We start from the raw sequence: 18,852 nt of genomic DNA on the forward strand, positions 1-18,852 counted from the left end.
CTAGCTAGCTAGCTAACAAGCTAACCATCTTACCGAGCTGCGTCCAGATGTCCAACGTGTATTACTGGGGTCTTACAAATCTTGCAGGTAATCCTTTTCTTTGGCAAGTTGAGGGTGAAATGCTCCCGGACTTTCGATATTTTAGGCAGGGATGTGTTATAGTTCTACTGATACATCCACGGTTTTAGGACGCGATGGTGTTGCGTCGGCCGCCGCCATTTTGCTGTTACCTGTCCTGCCGCTTCCAATTCCGTTCCCGGTCGCTTTTGCGCATGTGCAACTCAGAGAGTTGGAAAAGAAGTTAGGTGCCTCACGCCTTATAGCTACTTCCATCACCAACTCCGGTGAAACGATGCTAAGTTCAGTTCCACTTAGTTTTTTTGGGGGCAAATTGTGCACGGCCAATTATGCCACTCTTACCCACATCCCACCCGCAGACACGGCCAGTTGTGTCTGCAGGGACGCCCGACCAAGCCGGAGGCACCACGGGGATTCGAACCGCGGAACCCGCGTTGGTAGACTACGGAATAGACCGCTACGCTACCCGGATGCCCCTGTTTAGTCCAGGTCCACAACGTGAAACTCATGCGCGATGACGTAACCGGCGAAATGTCGACAGTTAAATTCGTTGGCAGCTGAGTTTGTCATCGATTTTTGTCGACTACGTCGATTAATCGTTGCACCCCTAGACTAACGTGAGACTAAAATAATGTGTTTTATTATATTTTTGTTTGTCTTAAACGTACAACTGTAAGCCCACTGCCGTATTTTGTACATTATATTGTATTGTAAACTACTAATAAGACACGTTAGCCCCTAGCTAACGGGTCTGACCCTTTAGCCGAGCGGTTAGTGATGTCCCCTTGTGGTGCAGTACACTCCGTATCGAATCCCGCACCGGGCAAGAAAATAACCGGTTACAGTATGTTTTCCTAGCCTTGGGAGCCGCCGGAAATAAAAGAACCCCCCAAACTGTGTCCTGTGGGGTACCCAATTCCGTAGGATACACACGCATAAACACGCTCTTACGCCACGTACACTTAAATGCCTGTTCTTTTTCCACTTTTAACTTTTTTTTCTCATTAAATGAGAATCTCGCATTGCATTTTCATGCTTAAAATGTGAAACAATAAACAGCGTTTCGTTTGATTGATGATGTAATAGTCAGTGCCAGTGTCCTCACGTATTGCCCATACTTAACCCAATAAACCTTGGTTAGCTTTCTTCTGGCCATATTGGGTCTCCTTTAAACCAAGCTATAAGTGGCTTTCGTGGGTCTGGTGGTGACGGTTTTATGTCATCTGTTTGGGCTGGAGGGAGGCAACACATGTTTAACATGGTCGAGTTGGTGTAATCATATAGAAGATGGGTATGGCAAGAAAACCCCCTTTAATGTGTCCATTGTATCTCATCTGAGTCCCTGTGAAGAATAACAGGCTGTCTCTCTCTCTCTCTCTCTCTCTCTCTGCGTGTGGGTGTGTTTGTGTGCGCGCGCGTTCGCATGAGGTATTGTCTGCATGCATCATGAAGCATAACAGATAGAACAAATTACAAATTGGCCCACATGGTCTTCCGGAACTCTGGAAAAGCTCTCCGCATGTGGTTTCTGTGTGTGTGTGTGTGTGTGTGTGTGTGTGTGTGTGTGTGTGTGTGTGTGTGTGTGTGTGTGTGTGTGAGTGTTGGCCTTCTCTGTATGTGCGAATGCATAGTATGTGCATTTTTGTGTGAATGTGTGTTTGCATCTTTTTGTTTTTTGCATGTAGTGTGTGTGTGTGTGTGTGTGTGTATAGATATACACACGTGTGTATGTTTTGTGTGTGTGTGTGTATATATATATATATATGTATATATGTGTGTGTGTGTGTGTGTGTGTGTGTGTGTGTGTGTGTGTGTGTGTGTGTGTGAATGGGTGTGTGTATGTTTTGTGTGTGTGTGTGTGTGTGTGTGTGTGCTCCTTTCCCTCAGGTGTCTTTCGTGTGTGTGTATATGTGTATATGTGCGTGTGGGTTTGTGTATGTTTTGTGTGTGCGTGCGCGCGCGCGCGCGCGTGTCTGCTCCTTTCCCTCAGGTGTCTTTTGTTCTTGTGTTGAGTCTCCTCCTTCCATGACTCTGCTCTACTTTGAAGTGTCAATCTCCTCCAAATGGAGCCATGTGCACAAAGACTGAACCACAGGACAAGGTGCAAATAAAGAGTACGTCTCAATTTGTGTGTCTGTGCATGTGAGCCTGTATGTGTGTATGGGGTGTTTGTATGTGTTTTTGTGGGTCTAAATCTGTTTATGTAAATATGATTTCTATGTACGTGTATGTGTCTATACACGCATATGTGTTTTGGGTTTTTTGGCGGGGTGGGTTCCCCCCTTTTTTCTCCCCAAATTGCATTTGGCTAATTACCCCACTCTTCTGAGCCATCCCGGTCTCTGCTCCACCACCTCTGCCGATCCGGGGAGGGCTGCAGACTACCGCACGCCTCCTCCGATACACGTGGAGTCGCCAGCCGCTTCCTTTCATCTGACAGTGGGGAGTTTCACCAGGGGGACGTAGCGCGTGGAAGGATCACGCTACCCCCCCCCCGTTCCCCCTCTCCCCTGAACAGGCGCCACGACCGACCAGAGGAGGCGCTAGTGCAGCGACCAGGACACACACCCGGCTTCCCACCCGCAGACACGGCCAATTGAGTCTGCAGGGACGCCCGACCAAGCCGGAGGTGACACGGGGATTCGAACCGGCGATCCCCGTGTTGGTAGGCAACGGGATAGACCGCTACGCTACCCGGACGCCCTGCGCGCGCGTGTTTCTACGCCCCTTTCCGTCTTAACATCATCATAACCTTGAAACTGTGTCTGTAAAAAAGAGGACACAAAGTGCTCATGTGCACACAATATTTCATGTTAATTTCTAATCAAAACACGCAGATCAGTACAGACGTCATCATTAACGTGTGTATTGTGGATACACACACGGCCACACACACACAGCAACGGACAAAACCCCCCTAATTTGCAGTATCTTTTAAACTCATTCCTCAGCCTCTTTCTGCATAAAACACGTTTTAAGGAGCTTCAAACTGCCAGTCGACGTTCTTGTGCCGCCGCCAACATTTCCATAAGCATTTTTTATTTGACGTACCACCGAAAGGCTTCTTTTTCAACCACTTCATTAGTCTATCTCTGTCCATATGCCTGGCCTTGCCCCATAAACGCTGAGGCTAATTGCTCTTTGCAAATTTACACTCAGTCAGAACCGACTGGACCGGTCCAACAATCTTCGGTTGTGACTCACACTTTCTTTACTTTGAAAAGGTCAATCAAGGTAGACCAGATGTTGAAGCACTTCTAACTCTGGGGAAGATGAGGTGTGCTGATTTCCTCGTAGCCCCGTGCCGCTCCCCCAACACGATGCAGTTCAGCCCGTTTTGCAGAAACTGACAACCGGCACTGTCTTCTGTTAGATACAGCTCGTGTATCTTATACCTTTCTTAAAAAAGAGAAAAAAAAGTTGTCCAGTGGTTAGCGCTGTTGCCTCACAGCAAGAAGGTCCTGGGTTCGAACCCCAGGCCGTCCCAGGCCCTTTCTGCGTGGAGTTTGCATGTTCTCCCCGTGTCTGCGTGGGTTTCCTCCGGTTTCCTCCCACCATCAAAAAGACATGCATGTTAGGGGTAATACTCCTGCCTGTGCCCCTGAGCAAGGCAATGGAAAGGAGAACTGGAGTTGGTCCCCGGGCGCTGCAGCTGCCCGCTGCTCCTATACAACAGCAGGGGTTAAATGCAGAGAACACATTTCATTGTAAGAACACAATTTCCATCCATCCATTATCTGAACCGCTTATCCTGCCTTCAGGGTCGCGGGGATGCTGCAGCCTATCCCAGCAGTCATTGGGCGGCAGGCGGGGAGACACCCTGGACAGGCCGCCAGGCCATCACAGGGACAATTTAGTACTGACCTACATGTCTTTGGACTGTGGGAGGAAACCCACGCAGACACGGGGGAGCACATGCAAACGCCACACAGAGGACGACCCGGGATGACCCACCAAGGTGGGACAACCCCGGGGCTCGAACCCAGGACCTTCTTGCTGTGAGGCGACTGCGCCACCGTGCCGCAGAAGAATACAATCTGTTGTAAGAAAATGACAAATAAAGTGGCTTTCATTTCTCCCCTCCTTCATCGGGGTACAAGCGACTATGAAGATTAAAGTCACCGCTGACCTAACTGACACAACTCCCACGGCAGCAAGATCAGGAGTTACAACTGCACACAGCACAGACAATGCTGCACCGGTGAAACGTGAATATGAATATTGGCCCAACCACCAGTAAGTAAAACAGTAGCCCACAGCCTCTCATACAGTTTTTGCTTGTGCACCCTGCACTTTGGCAACGCTACTAATTCAGGTGAAAGCCATAAACAATTACACACATGTTGTACCCATGCACACGAGCGGATGCACATGTGGAGGAGATGCATACCTCACACTTACCCTATCCGGCCACGTGTGAGAGATGAGATAAGGGGCTTAGTGGAGGGTGTCTTTGGTGGAAATTCTGACTGACATGGCAGCTCTGAGGCTAATCCTGCTAATCCTGCGCCAGCTCAGGGGTGCTCGGGGTTCAGCGGCCTTTGACCTCCCACCCCACACACACACACACACACACACACACACACACACACACACACACACACACACACACACACACCAAACGTTTGAGTCGACCTTAGAAGTCACACTCATACGTCTTCATTGTTTGACTTTGGGGTGGCGCCACCCACCTAAAAAAAAACAAAAAAAACCTCCACTTTGTGAGCTTCTCTAAACTACAGTGACCACATGATTTACAAATTGCACTTCCGTTTCGGCGTGGACGACGATGACAGTTTACACTGACTCCCTCAGCTCAGCTCACTGGGCTCGGCCATCGATTCCCCGATGCGGTGATAAGGTGCGGCGTCTCTGAGGAAACAGCCGCCTGCAGGTGTCGACTCGCTGCAGTACTTGGCCACCTGTCAGCAGCTGACCGCCACCAGCACGATTTTATTGCAAAGTCAACATTTGCATGTGCCTCCATAAGCCTCGCAAGTGCTTGTCCGATTTCTGCCCTTTAATCCTTATCGTGTTTCTACTTCCGCCTCGGTGTTTGTTTGCCTGTGTGATTATTGAAATATTATTGAATATTATTGAAACCCCAAGGGCAAGACAGACAGACAGACAGGTAGATGGGCTAGCACAGATTATACAGCATTTTTTCTTGTCATGCGTGTGACCATTGTGTTACTCACTCCAGCACGAGGGGGACAGGAACACGCACCGATTTATTGGTGTGGCAGGACCGACGCCACGCAGCGCTTGACACGAGAGGCTGGTATTTATTCGGGCTGCTGGGATTGGTTAGCGCTCCTGTCAGTCTACCGTCCCCCCCCCCCCCGTCGCTCAACCGGGGATGAGAAGGAGTTGCCACTCACCGCGAGCGCTCACAGCCCCGGCTGAGCAAGTGATGGGAGACAGCTGACTCACCTGACGGGATTCTCCCTCTTCCTCGCTATAAACCTCCCCAAACCCGCCTCTAGTAGCGAATTAAGGACCGTATCGCACATTTCCTCCCATATCCGCACACATCTGGCGTCTTGGGGGGGGGGGGGGGGAGAACAGAAGCGTCCGATTTTTGGGAATTTTGGATATTTCGGCAATGGAAAAGCAGTGAGGAACTTTGCCAAAATGCCAAGCCGGAATACGCGTTTCGCCCCGCAGCCCTCTTCTCATGGAGTATAGTCCGACCGTGCACCATCCAAATGTCGTGCCGTCACCCCACGTGAAAAACAAACTCTTCGTGCTGTGCGTCATGCTGTCGCTCTGGGTGTACTTGATCTACTGCTGCGTGGGCTACTGCGCCACCGCGCCGGACCCCACGGCCGGCGCCGTGCGCGGCAGGCGGACCCCGGAGAGTGACGCGGAGTACGACAACCGGGGCGCCTCCGTCGGGGCGTCCAGGGACTTGCTGAACAACGACAACGACCCGGACAGCAGGGGGGACGAGTGGGACGAGGACGGCGCCACGGCGGGTTTCTTAAACGGGTCGGAGAGTAAGAAGTTGCCCCGGGCCATCATCATCGGCGTGAAGAAGGGAGGCACGCGCGCGCTGCTGGAGTTCCTCCGTGTGCACCCGGACATCCGGGCGGTGGGAGCCGAGCCGCACTTCTTCGACCGCAACTACGACAAAGGCCTGGAGTGGTACAGGTACACATCAGATATGCATATTTCGTCTTATTTATTTCCCACTTCTCTCCGATCTGTGATCCGTTCAAAACCACAACTTGCAGTGGCGGAGCCAGACAATTTTTTTCAGGGGTGCCCAGGCTTAGACCATTACTCACGTTGGGGTGGCACAGAAACTGATGTGTCGTTAATTTTTTATTTTTTTATTTTTCCTGCTTGGCAAGTCGCTGTAGGCCGAATAGTCCATTTTAGTGGTCTCTCACTCTTATCATGCTTATGCAGGCAGCAGTGATTGCCATGTAGAAGTAGCACACCATCACATATAATGAGCTTTTTCACGTAACCCTCAGTTGATTTAAAAAAAATCTGGTAGAGTTATTAGTTGTGCTTTTTTTAATTGGTGATGAAGCTCATAAGATAATTACAGTTCAAATCGTATCGAATCGTTTAAAGTCGTATGCTGCGGGTGCTGTGGTTTGGAGGCAAACTGATTCAAAAATGCATCGAAGTCCAGGGACTTATAATTATCATTATAATCATTATTTATAATTCAAGACCATGAAGTGTTTGCTATAGTTCGGAGAGAGAGAGCACAGAAAGAAGAAAAAGAAGACGAAGAAGAAAAGGGGGGGGGTCGTGAAGCGTTGGAGACAGTGCCTTTAATTAGCTTGCTCAGTCTTCATCCATGAGCAGAACTGTTTGATGAGTATTTGTAGTGAAACTGTGAATATAAACCCAATGTCTCCTGAGTACTTACTACTTTATTTTAGCAATCCCCATGGTGGGGAAATTCAGCCTCTGCATGTAACCCGTCCCAGCACACACTAGCTGGGAGCAGTGGGCAGCCGCTGTGCAGCGCCCGGGGACCAACTCCAGTTCTTCTTGCCATGCCTCAGCCAGGGACACAGGCAGGGGTATTAACCCTAACGTGCATGTCTTTTTGATGGTGGGAGGAAACCCACGCAGACACGGGGAGAACATGCAAACTCCACACAGAAAGGGCCTGGGGTTCGAACCCAGGATCTTCTTGCTGTGAGGCAACAGTGCTAACCACTGGGCCATGCACTGTGCAGCGATAATCCCTTCACTGAACCGTTTATCCACAACAGCCTGTGCACACCTTTCATTTCGATGGAAATGAAAACAAAACGAGTCCCACCGTCCAACTAAAGCAACCACACAGTCCGCTGAGAAGGCGATAAGTGCGGCCGCAGGAATTTATTACCCAGCTGATAACACCGATCTAGATAGCTGGCGTTTTGCTTTCTAGTTTGCTGTACCCATGTGCGAGCTTCTTTTTTTCTTTCTTTGTTGATTTTCATTTGAATCTTCTGCCCCTTTGTGGAACCTTTTAACCAAAGCTCCAAAAAAAAAATGACCTATACATTTTAGTGTTGGAGTTAACCCTCTGCCCCCTCTGATAAGTGCTATGTTCCAGATTTTGGGCTACAGATGACCATAGCATAATTGAGTATCTGTGTAAAAAAAAAAACCCAACTCATTTAGGCTACTCACCTCACAAATGCTATATCTGCAAAGCACTATTGATTTTTCTTAGCCAGTTTGCATGACCTTCGCTCCGAGTTCCTGGAATTTTTCCACACCTGCCAGCGGCTCAGCACTGGGAAGCAGGCTAAGCTTAACCAGTTAGAGCAAAAATAATGGAGTCATGCCATATTGACTGGAACTGAGCTCCTTATTAAGTTCAAATAAACAACCTGCGGTTTTGAATTCAGAGTCGGCATATTGCACATCATGACATCATCACTGGGAAAACCAGGGGCAAAACGATTTGAGTTCCCACGGGTATTGATTCAGTGTCGGTAATTCCCCCCGCACTGCGCTTGAATTTTGGGAGCAGAGATCAAGTGTCTGGGGGTCGCTTGTGTTCTCCATCATGACGTCCGTTGTCTGCATAACTGCTTAGCTCACAATATGGTAGCTGTTTACAACTGCCTCAGCTGTACAGCCTTCCCCGGTGGTGCACCATTACACAAGCTGTTCCTCTGACCAGGATCTAACTTGATCGTTTACAAACACCCAGTAATCTGAGAAATTAATGATCTATCATGTACCCCAAAAAGTTCCCGGAACTGCTCTGTGCTGAACACGTTGCATAAGAGGACCCACGTTACTAGCAAGGCAATAGGAGGTAACAGGAGATGCTGCCATTTAGAGTGTCATTTGACTGGGTTTTTAGAGATTAGCGGCCTACGTCAAAGGATCCACACGCTGGTTTCGAAGCTGGCTCCATAAAAGCCACAATAGGTGAAGTGAGGCATTGTTCAAAGGACTCTTCGCTTAAGCTGCTCCAAGAATTTCCGGACAGATTTAGGACACTTGCGGATGATCAGTCCGTGGAGAGGGGTCCCCTTTTGTCCATCTTTACCGGCCGAAGAATAAGGAAAAAGCTGAAATAGTCTAGTTCATAAGGCTTTTTGTTTTTTTATCCCTCAAATTTTTTACTGTGTGGTCTTCTCCACAATCTTACAGCCTCCTCACTGTCCTTACGGTACCATCGCTAGCGCTGTTGGTCGTTGGTGCGAGAGTTACCGATGCATATTTAAGAGCAAAAAAGAGCTAAAAAAAAACAACCCCCAAACCAAACCCAAACAGGCTCGGTTGAGAAGTGATTTGACACGGTACCTGCAGTTCTTGTTGATAGAGGAAATATGATGTTATAAACTGTATGCCTCACTCCCCCCCAGCCCCCCCCCCGCAAGTGCGCTGGCTGCGATGAAAGGCCTCACAAATGAGCGTGGGGAGATGTTTTATCTGGAGACGTATGTAATGAAGTCTAGTTTCCCTAGAGTGGCGATCTGGGCTAATTAAAACAGCTTAGCTTGACTAAGCCTGTAGCCAGAGCACAGTGCCGCCGATTGACCCCACACAGAGGAGCAGCAACAGCAGTCACCCCCAATTACCATTTATTAGAGCAAAGGGGAGCCCCGGTCACCTAAAACTTAAACACCATCACAACGTCAGCCCATACAAAATGATCACCTTCCTCGTCGTCTTGTGAAATCTGCTGGTATCAGGAGGAGTGCCATGTGATCATCGGAGGTTTAACGAACAGCAGCCTTAATGGCGTCTCACGCAACAATCACAACCCGGCGCGGGGTCGCTTTATGGCGTTGCGTCATTGCTGCTTACTTAGGCCCATTAAAACTGCCATCACTCATTTGCACGTCCTATTTGATAAGGAGAACTTCTCCGAGAGATTAGAGAAGGGCACAAGACCGAGACCCAGTGTGGATGGGGGGGGGGGGGGGGACTTGACTGCCTGTTTGTTTCGATCCGATGCCTCCTTGCTTACTGTGAAGCGCTCGAGGGAGTGGAGGGGGGGGGGGGCACCGCTGGGGGTGTGGGCTTATCAGCTCCTGTGGTGACATTGAGTCATGCCCACCACATGGAAAGAGGTCTGCCGTGTTCATCTCGCTTTGGAGCCCCACATCGAGGAGAGGCCCCGCACAGCAGGGGCGCCAACCACAAGCGTGTTTTCCAGGCGGACAATTGTGCACACTTGCCCATGCAGCCAGCAGAAGGCAACTCCCTTTTGCCGTGGGAACACTTTCCTCCTTGGCCGCTCCTTTGTTTAATTACAGCCATCTCGTAACGTTAACATTAACACGCAGCCTCTTCTCTTCTTTCCCCCCCCCCCTCTGTTTTTAAATATTTCTTTCACCCGCTCGTCTCCCATCTCTTTATCAGATGGGCTAACACAAACCTCCCAGTTTTTGGTGGTTGATGGCTGTTATTTGCTGAGGATTGTTTTTTTTTTCTTAGTTGCCTTACATAAAGCGGTGAGTGCTCCTATAACTCACGGAGGGTGTCAGAGATGATGGTCTAATCCAGAGCAGGGGCTTGGGGGAGCTTATTGTGGGCCGGAGGCCGATAGAGGCCTGTAAATTTAAAAGCGAGTCTTGAAAGTGCGAGCATTATGGCTCTCGCTGAAAGGGGATGCAGAGGGGGAACCCCCCCCACCCCCCATCCCTGAGGTCTGCATTAGCCCTGACGATAAAAGAGGAGACAATTAGTGTGAAACATGTTTTCTCTGCCTTCACTTTGTATGCAAATGTGCTCCGAGGGGTGAAAGTGCCCTTTGACGAACTCCGGCAGGAGTCCACCCGAAGTCAGCCAGGGGAAAAGACTCCAACGCTAAGCTTCGAGCTTTTCAAGCCCCCCCCCCCCCAAAAAAAAAGTTGACTTCCCCGCCGAGGCATCTCGGGAGTGGAAAGTTGCATTTCCCCCCAGAGTAGGTTCACGTAAGTCCACCACCGGACCCGGTTTTTTGCCTACTCGACACTCCTGAGCGCTTCGCAAGAACACACGGGGAGTTGTGGAAGTGAGAAAGCTCTCGATTTATGTCCTTCCCAGCTGAGGCTCGTGTGTCGGCACACTGATAGGAAAATAAATGAAGCCCACATTCATAGTAAGGAACCCCGGCGAGACACTTGAACCGTGTGAGCTGCGAATTCAAACATTCCTTAGATAATGTCAGAAGCATCGCAGCCGTTTTCCGGCTTGACAACACACTAAAAGCAAAAAAACAACTCCTGGCCATTCGTCAGTTTATTAGCCTGTCTCTCGCAGCGGCTAGGCTGAATTGACGCCAGCAATCCTAGCTTAAGTTCACTAGAATGCCAATTCAAGTATATATGTACGCCTCCTCCTCGCTCTCTCCTGCACAGATTGAAGATTTAATTTGCCGCGCGGGCTCCCTAAGCTCTTTGCTGGAGGCAATTTGGCAAAGCAAAAAGCACTTAAAACGGCACTCTGGAAACACTGGCACACTAAACACCGCAACACGGAGAGAGGGAGCTCTGTTGTTCAATCTATCAAGTCCCCCGGAGCTGCTGACTTCCCCATTGTTCTCCTCTTTTTTGTGCGTGTTTTCAGACAGAGGCTGTTGCTTCCTGCTTGTCCATCTCTGTCCACTTGCAGAGTCCCCCTGACAGCTAGTCGGGGGGGACTACTTTGAAATGCTCTTCAGCCTTCCCCCGAACACCTCTCCATTTTGGCTGTGCGACGCCTCGTTTGTTTTGAACCCATCTTCTCGGACCGTCACGAAGGTGTTTGCACCAACGAGACAAGAGGCAAACCGTCACGAGATGTAGAGAATCGATTTTATACACCTAGTCAAGGTCTTGGTTCATGCATATAACCTATAGATACTATTTGCATAACATGGTGATATATATATATATATATATATATATATATCCATTATCCAAGCCACTTATCCCAGTTGGGGTCGCGAGATGCTGGAGCCTATCCCAGCAGTCATTGGGCGGCAGGTGGGGAGACACCCTGGACAGGCCGCCGGTCCATCACAGGGCCGACATATTCACACTTAGGGAGAATTTAGTACAGCCGATTCACCTGACCTACATGTCTCTGGACTGTGGGAGGAAACCGGAGCACCCGGAGGAAACCATGTATACACTCAAACTCCACACAGAGGACGACCCCCCGAGGTTGGACTACCCCGGGGTTCGAGCCCAGGACTTTCTTGCTGTGAGGCAACCGTGCTAACCACTACGCCACTGTGCCACCCCTAAAGGGCCTGAGCCGGATTCGAACCCAGGCTGCTACGGTAAGGACTCAGCCCTATGTGCTACGTGCTCTACCAGGTGGGCCACCGGGGCGCCGGTATTGATCCAAACAGGCAAATTTCCGCGAAGCACAGAACATATTGATATTTATATACAAAACAGTACATGTCACTCATATCCCTCCTCTGGCTCCCAGTTGCTGCCCGCATCAAATTCACAACCTTGATGCTCGCTTACAAAACGGCAACTCAAACGGCTCCCGCCTACCTGAACTCCCTCATTCAGGTCTACACTCAGTCTGGCTCACTACGCTCTGCCAGTGAAAGGCTCCTGGCACTTCCACCACAACGGGGCCCTGAGTCACTAGCTAGACTCCTCTCTTCTGTAGTTCCCGGGTGGAGGAACGAGTTACCAAACTCCAGTCGATCCGCTGAGTCCCTCTCCATCTTTAAGAAGAGGCTAAAGACCCAGCTCTTTCTCCAACACCTCCACACCTGATGGTGTCTTTTGTTTTTTTTAATCGCTTCTATGCACCCTATGCATCGCCTTTGTGCCCTCCCTTTTGACACCTATGTCCTATCAGACTTGAACCTACTTTTTTTGGGGGTATTTTTTGGCACTTACTTGCGTTGTTGTCTCCTGACTACATCCTTGCTTGTGTTGTATTAACTCCCAGATGGATAAAAGCGTCTGCTAAATGAGATTGTAATTGTAAATATTTGATAACTTTGTCTGCAACGGGGGTCTACTGTGGGAAAAAAAAACAAACACCCATAACAGTTTGCAGTGATTAGTTTGCCGGGGGGGGGGGGTTGGTTTGGTGGTTTGCAGCTCCATAACCCTGATAAAAACTGCTTGCCCATCCTATAAACAACTGACACTCAAACTAGCCGTGTGTTAATGCAAAGCTGACAAGTCTGTGTGAGGGAAGCCAGGATGGCTCGTGCTGGTTTCTGCCTCCTCTTCTCTTCGAGCCGGGCCCGTCTCCAACAGACAGCCAGGTGGCCTTGAGTTTTGCACGCTGACAGCAATAATAGAGAATAGGGGGTAGAAGAGGGCTCTCTTTCCCTTCGCCATTGTTATTGTTAGGCAGGAATGTGGTTTATTTATTGCACATCAGAACTCTGCCGATGTAAAAAAAAAAAAAGGGGGTGCTGACGACTGTCTCGCACAAACACACATGATAAGATGTCTCACAGTGGCCGGAGATCAACCCCCCCCCCCCCCGAAAAAAAGCTCCTCTCCTCTTTGATTCACGTCTGGAAATCGTCTCTCGGGAACTTGGTCAGATTATTCTGAGTGGCTGCATACCACCACCTCTCACCACGTCTTTGGTGTGGCAGGTTTCGCTCCGTCTTTCGAGAAGATGGAGCGATTCCCACAGTAGCACGTCCAAACTAATCCCACCCCACCCCCACCCCCACCCCCCCCGAGCGCTTGTATGAGATTAGAACTGACCGCGACGTTAGACAACGCGGCGATGGAGTGTTCCCATGGCAACCGGTGAGCTAGAATGTTACATCATAGATGGTTGTTGTGGCCCATCAGGGAGAGTAATGCAAGATCTAAGTGGCCCCCGGTCGACGGAGAGAAGTCTTATTGGTTGAGACGTGTAAAGGTGAAAGTTTGGTGCGCCACATTTCCTCCTCGCTACGTCACTCAACTCGGCCGAGCGTGCAACGGCGACGCGTGAGTCCCCACGCGGAGGGGAGACCGTTGTACGGGCCTACCTTTGAACCCGCGTCCTGATAGCATCGAGTGTAAACGAGCGTTCAAACACCACCTCCCCGGCAGCCGGCCAAATGCACACACCTGAGTGCCGAGCAGACAAAACACAGGGAAATGACATGACATGCAGCTCTTGGATTTATGCCGGCCTCTATCTTGTCATGGGGGGTCGTTTGTCTTGTGCTTGTGCAGCGGTAAAATACAGAGACAGCATCTGAAATGGCCACTGACTTTGAAAACGGCAACAGAGTAATGTAGTGAGTGTCGGCTGCCGGGTCGGGGGGGGGGTGTTTAACCTCTGCAATCTTCATCCTTCTGTCTTGCACCCTTCTCTCCTCCTGATTCTATCTAATTCCTCCTTTCCTCCTCGTGCACTCTCTCTCTCTCTCTCTCTCTCTCTCTCTCTCTCTCTCTCTCTCTGTTATCTTGCCAGCCCTGCTGCTCTCCTGTGTGTTTCAAAGGACAGGGTAGAGGGCAGAGGATGTTTACGTGTGTGCTTTTTACTGCCTGCTCAAGTATCACCATAGATTTGTTTCTAGTATGCCATAGGTGGAAACCTGAAACTTGCAGGATCCGGCATTTTCCCTTACACGCTCCCTATACTCGTGCACAACTTGGGACTAGAAATACATTTACAAACCTTGATGCATTCTGGCAAAAAAAAAGAAAAAGACAGAAAAAAAGTGCAATAATAAATTCAGTTGAGATGCATAAATCAGAAACAGGCGAAACTCCGCAGTCCGGTTGCCCCCCGAACAAAGCAGCCTTCTGTCCGTGGGCTGAAAATGTTACGGCTCTCTCGCCTTTGCATAGCTGGCTGATTGATGAACGTACGCTGAAACCTATCACTTGCAGGCGACATTGTTTATTAACCAGAACAAATTGTGAAAACTTGCTACATCTGCCTCCCCGAGGCAGCTCTCTCCTCGCTCCTCCTGCAGACGGAGATGTTCCCCTGTTCTCCGCCGCTGTGAAGATGAATAATGCATGAGCCTCTCAACGCAGATTGTTTTGCTCAGGGACTAAGTGGAAAGTTTGATGGGTGATAAGTTTCCCCTGCCCCTCGAGGCCTCGGGGAAAGCCTGTGGCGCGCCACTTGTGCGTATCGAGCAGATACGGCGGATAATTGCGGGGGATTCTGATAAAGGTGTTCGTCTCTCCCTTACCCACTACCTTGATTGGTTTGGGGTTTTTTTTTTCCTTCTTCTTCTTCTTTTTCGGCAGTGCACACAACAATGGCTGAGGCTCTCCAGAGAGGAGATGAAATAAAAGTGTGAGGACAGATACCTCCGGTGAAGGAGAGTGGGAGTTACATTAGTTAGGTGATGAAATTGCATCAGAAAGGGAACCCCTAGTGTGTTTGGGTGGCGCTAATGAGGTACAGGCCATGCGGGATTCTCCCCTAGCTGCAAAAATAAGCCTCTCTCAGAGCGCTGGAAGATTTGACCTCCATTTGCTTTGGTTTTTTTTGGGTTTTTTTTGAACCGCTCAAATTTTCAGGATGAACATATCAGAGATACTGACGTGTGCTAAGGTGTGCTAACAAACAGCTGGAAATAACGCTAACCGCTGTAATGACACAGTCCTTATGCCCCATATTCTTCTATTTTTTTTATTTTGATATACTCTACTGATCCCCATAGGGAGATTGTGCTCTGCATTTAAGCCATCCTAGCTGTGTAGCTAGGAGCAGTGGGCAGCCGCCGTGCAGCCCCCGGGGACCAGCTCCAGTTCGTCTCGCCATGCCTTGCTCAGGGGCACACACAGGAGAGTATTAACCCTAACACGCGTGTCTTTTTGGTGGTGGGGGAAACCGGAGCACCCGGAGAAAACCCACCGCAGACACGAGGAGAACATGCAAACTCCACAAAGAAGACAACCTGGGATGACCCCGACCCCCCAAAGTTGGTCAGCCCCAGTGGTTCGAACCCAGGACCTTCTTGCTGTGAGGTGACAGCGCTAACCACAGGGCCGCCGTGCCTCATGCCCCACATTCTGCTATTTAGATCTACTGTTCACTGTGCAAACAAAAAGAAAAACGGCCGACACAAAAAACTTAAAATTAGCATTTAGATTAACTGAATCCGTGCCAGACGTTGGATATGCGGGTATGTGTTTTAGTATAATGTCGAAAATATCGAACGTCTTTTTACGTGGCCACATATAATAGTGATATATAAGACGCGTTCACTGTATTTTTTACGACTACACTTAATCTCTCCGAGGTTTGATGATGGCTTCAGTGTATACATAATGTGCATGGGGGTTTTTATGACTGGTGAAATGGCTGTGTCTCTTTGGTAGCTCCCCTCGCTGCACATTTGCCACTCGACTGTAGCCGCTCAACAGGAATTACGCCATGCCCGTCTCTGCCGGTGCCAGCTCTCCCCCCACCCCAGCTCTGTCTTCCCCCCGTCGCTCGTTTTACCCCAGACCAGACCAGCCATCCAGCCAACCACCTTGTCAGCTAACGATGCAGTCAACCAGCCTCTAATGCTCCAGTGTGTTTGGCTTAGTCCCTAATCTCCCTTGGCTCACTTAAGCCATTATCCAGTCAGAGCTGCAGTTAACAGGCTATATTATGATCAACCAGAACAACACTGGGTCAGGGAGCGGCGCAATCCAGGGAGTAGCCGGCTCCCCCCAGCTCTCCTCGGGAATCTGAGGCCTCCGCCGGAATCTGAGGCCTCCTCGGGAATCTGAGGCCTCCGCCAAACGCGCACATTTTCACACCGCAGCATTTTCACACCGCAGCATTTCACACCGATATCAGCGGCGAACGGGACGAGGCGGGACGCGACGCCGCCGCTAGACGTGGCGTGACATTTAGAACCACCACGGGGCCTATTCATCCTGAAACCTCCCTTTGTATAATGTAATCAAGGTGAGGGGGAGAAAAATCCACCGGGGGAGATCGTGGGGGGTTTTGAAAGAGGATTGGGGATTTCATGTAGGTTAAATTGAAACAGCAGGAGATGGGTGTCATCCTTCAGGGACTGAATTTAGAATGCGTTATGAAGTCCGGGACTGGGCTCAGACGCGATACCTGGATGATGGATACGACTCCATCTCGACGTACCGATGCCTTTCACTCGCCTGGTTGCAGCAGTATAGCTCGTTGGTGACTGACAAGCTCCCGTCTGTCTTTTATAAGACTGCCAGGAAATATTATCCTCATCTCGCTGTATGACAGCAAAGCAGGGTGGCTTAGCGGACGGTAATGTCGCCTCACAGGATGGGGGCCCTGGGTTTGAGCCATCCAAGCCATTGTGTGTGGAGTCTGCATGTGTGCCCTGGGAGTTTCTAGGTGCCCCCCCCCAAAAAAAATACAGACATGAGTGTAAGTGATTACATTTTGCGAGCATTGTGATGTGCTAGCGACCCATGACACTAGCTGGGATAGTCTCCAGCCTCCTGCGTCCTTGCTTTGGATTCAAGTCAATATCACGGCTGCTGGACGAAAACCACCTACATGCAAATCTGCCGATTTCCTTTTATTACACAAACCGGTTCATTTACCCCTTAACATCTCCATGTTCCTTTGAAATGTGTTTTACAAAGGCTGTAAAAATGTGGTTGGTTAAAAGGTAGCTTCTAGTGCGTCTGGGGTAGCATAGCGGTCTATTGCGTTGCCTACCAACACGGGGATCGCTGGTTCGAATCCCCGCGTTACCTCCGGCTTGGTCGGGCATCCCTACACACACAATTGGCCGTGTATGCCGGTGGGAAGCCGGATGTGGGTATGTGTCCTGGTCACTGCACTATAGCGCCTCCTCTGGTCAGTCGGGGTGCCTGTTCGGGGGGGAATTGAGGGGGGGGGGTAGCGTGATCCTCCCACATGCTACGTCCCCCTGGTGAAACTCCTCACTGTCAGGTGAAGACAAGTGGCGACTCCACGTGTATCAGAGGAGGCATGTGGTAGCCCTACAGCAGAGGGGGTGCAGCAGAGATCAGGATGGCTCGGAAGAGAAAAAGAGGGGGGGGGGGTCCGAAAAAAAAGGGTAGCTTTTGTGCAGATATGTGGTATTCGCCCACCCCACAGCGATGATATGGGGGTTTCTGTAAGAGGGAGGGTGGTGATGGAGACAGCAAGGCCAATACAATGTACAGTTTATATACGTATACCAAGGCACCCTGCTGGTAATCTAGCCCACCCTATCTGACGTGCCATCCTAAAGACTGTACTTGTTTCTCTCTTAGGGAGCTGATGCCCAAGACACTCGAAGGCCAGATAACCATGGAGAAGACCCCTAGCTACTACGTCACCAAGGAGGTCCCCGCTCGAATCTACACCATGTCCAAGGACACCAAGCTGATCGTGGTGGTCCGAGACCCTGTCACACGGGCCATCTCAGACTACACACAGACCCGCTCCAAGAAGCCCGACATCCCCTCGTTCGAGAGCTTGACATTCAAGAACACGACGGGCGGTCCGATCGACACCGCGTGGAGCGCCGTCCAGATCGGCATGTACGCCAAGCACCTGGAGCGCTGGCTGCGGTACTTCCCCCTGCGGCAGCTGCTGTTTGTGAGCGGCGAGCGGCTGATCAGCGACCCCGCGGGGCAGATGGCCCTCGTTCAGGACTTCCTGGGGCTCAGGAGGGTAGTCACTGACAAGCATTTCCACTTCAACCCGGCTAAGGGCTTCCCCTGCCTCAAGAACCCGGAGGGCAGCAGCAGCAGCAAGCCCCACTGCCTCGGCAAAACCAAAGGGCGGACCCACCCTAATATCGACCCAGAGGTGGTGCAGCGGTTACGGGACTTCTACAAGCCCTTCAACGACAAGTTTTACCAGATGACTGGACATGACTTCGGCTGGGACTGAGAGGGGGGTGGGGAGGGGGTGGGGGTGGGGAGAGGGAGAGAGAAAACACGACCACACACTCACACTCACCCGTCTGTTTTCTTTCACATCTGGGGACATTAAAACAGCATATATGTACAGTATTTGATGTATGTGTAAAAAGTACAGAAGTCTATTTTATGCTAATTTATTTCTATGATATTAATTCACTAAGCTGCCTGTCCGCGTCCAGTCACCGTCCATCACGAATCTGACACCACCACCACCACCACCACCACCACCCCCCCGTGGCACTTTCAAGCGCGCGCGTGGCGTTACATCTATGCCTCCATCTTTCTTATTTTCGAGCTCGCGGTACTGAGTGCGGAGACGGGCTCCTTAATTAAAGCACAACGTTTTGTTACGGGTATCGCGCGCATGGCCAGTATCCTCCAATCACAACACGCCGTTGGCTTCACGTGGAACGCGGCTCCTCCCTCGCCACGATTCGCCGGGTTGTTTTTTTTTTTGGTGCTTTGTCCTCTTTGGGCGGAAGTGGTTCAACTTTACTAACGG

At 50.3% G+C, this 18,852-nt stretch overlaps 1 protein-coding gene across 1 annotated transcript; it reads left to right on the top strand.

The window, feature by feature from the left end:
- The first annotated feature begins 5,476 nt into the window (after positions 1–5,476).
- hs3st3b1a (heparan sulfate (glucosamine) 3-O-sulfotransferase 3B1a) lies at positions 5,477–18,318 on the top strand. The gene is made up of 2 exons (XM_056287928.1): positions 5,477–6,231; positions 17,694–18,318. The coding sequence occupies exons 1-2, from the start codon at positions 5,756–5,758 to the stop codon at positions 18,316–18,318; spliced, it is 1,101 nt and encodes a 366-aa protein (XP_056143903.1). The 5' UTR covers positions 5,477–5,755.
- Positions 18,319–18,852: the final 534 nt, after the last annotated feature.

Source organism: Lampris incognitus, chromosome 10, assembly GCF_029633865.1.
Source record: "Lampris incognitus isolate fLamInc1 chromosome 10, fLamInc1.hap2, whole genome shotgun sequence".
In the NCBI taxonomy this organism is placed as follows: domain Eukaryota; kingdom Metazoa; phylum Chordata; class Actinopteri; order Lampriformes; family Lampridae; genus Lampris; species Lampris incognitus.

Excerpts from the sequence above, each read along its gene's own strand:
- hs3st3b1a (XM_056287928.1), top strand. The coding sequence starts at position 5,756 with ATGGAGTATAGTCCGACCGTGCACCATCCAAATGTCGTGCCGTCACCC. Across the intron at positions 6,232-17,693 it reads AAAGGCCTGGAGTGGTACAG|GGAGCTGATGCCCAAGACAC; the intron begins GTACACATCAGA and ends TTTCTCTCTTAG.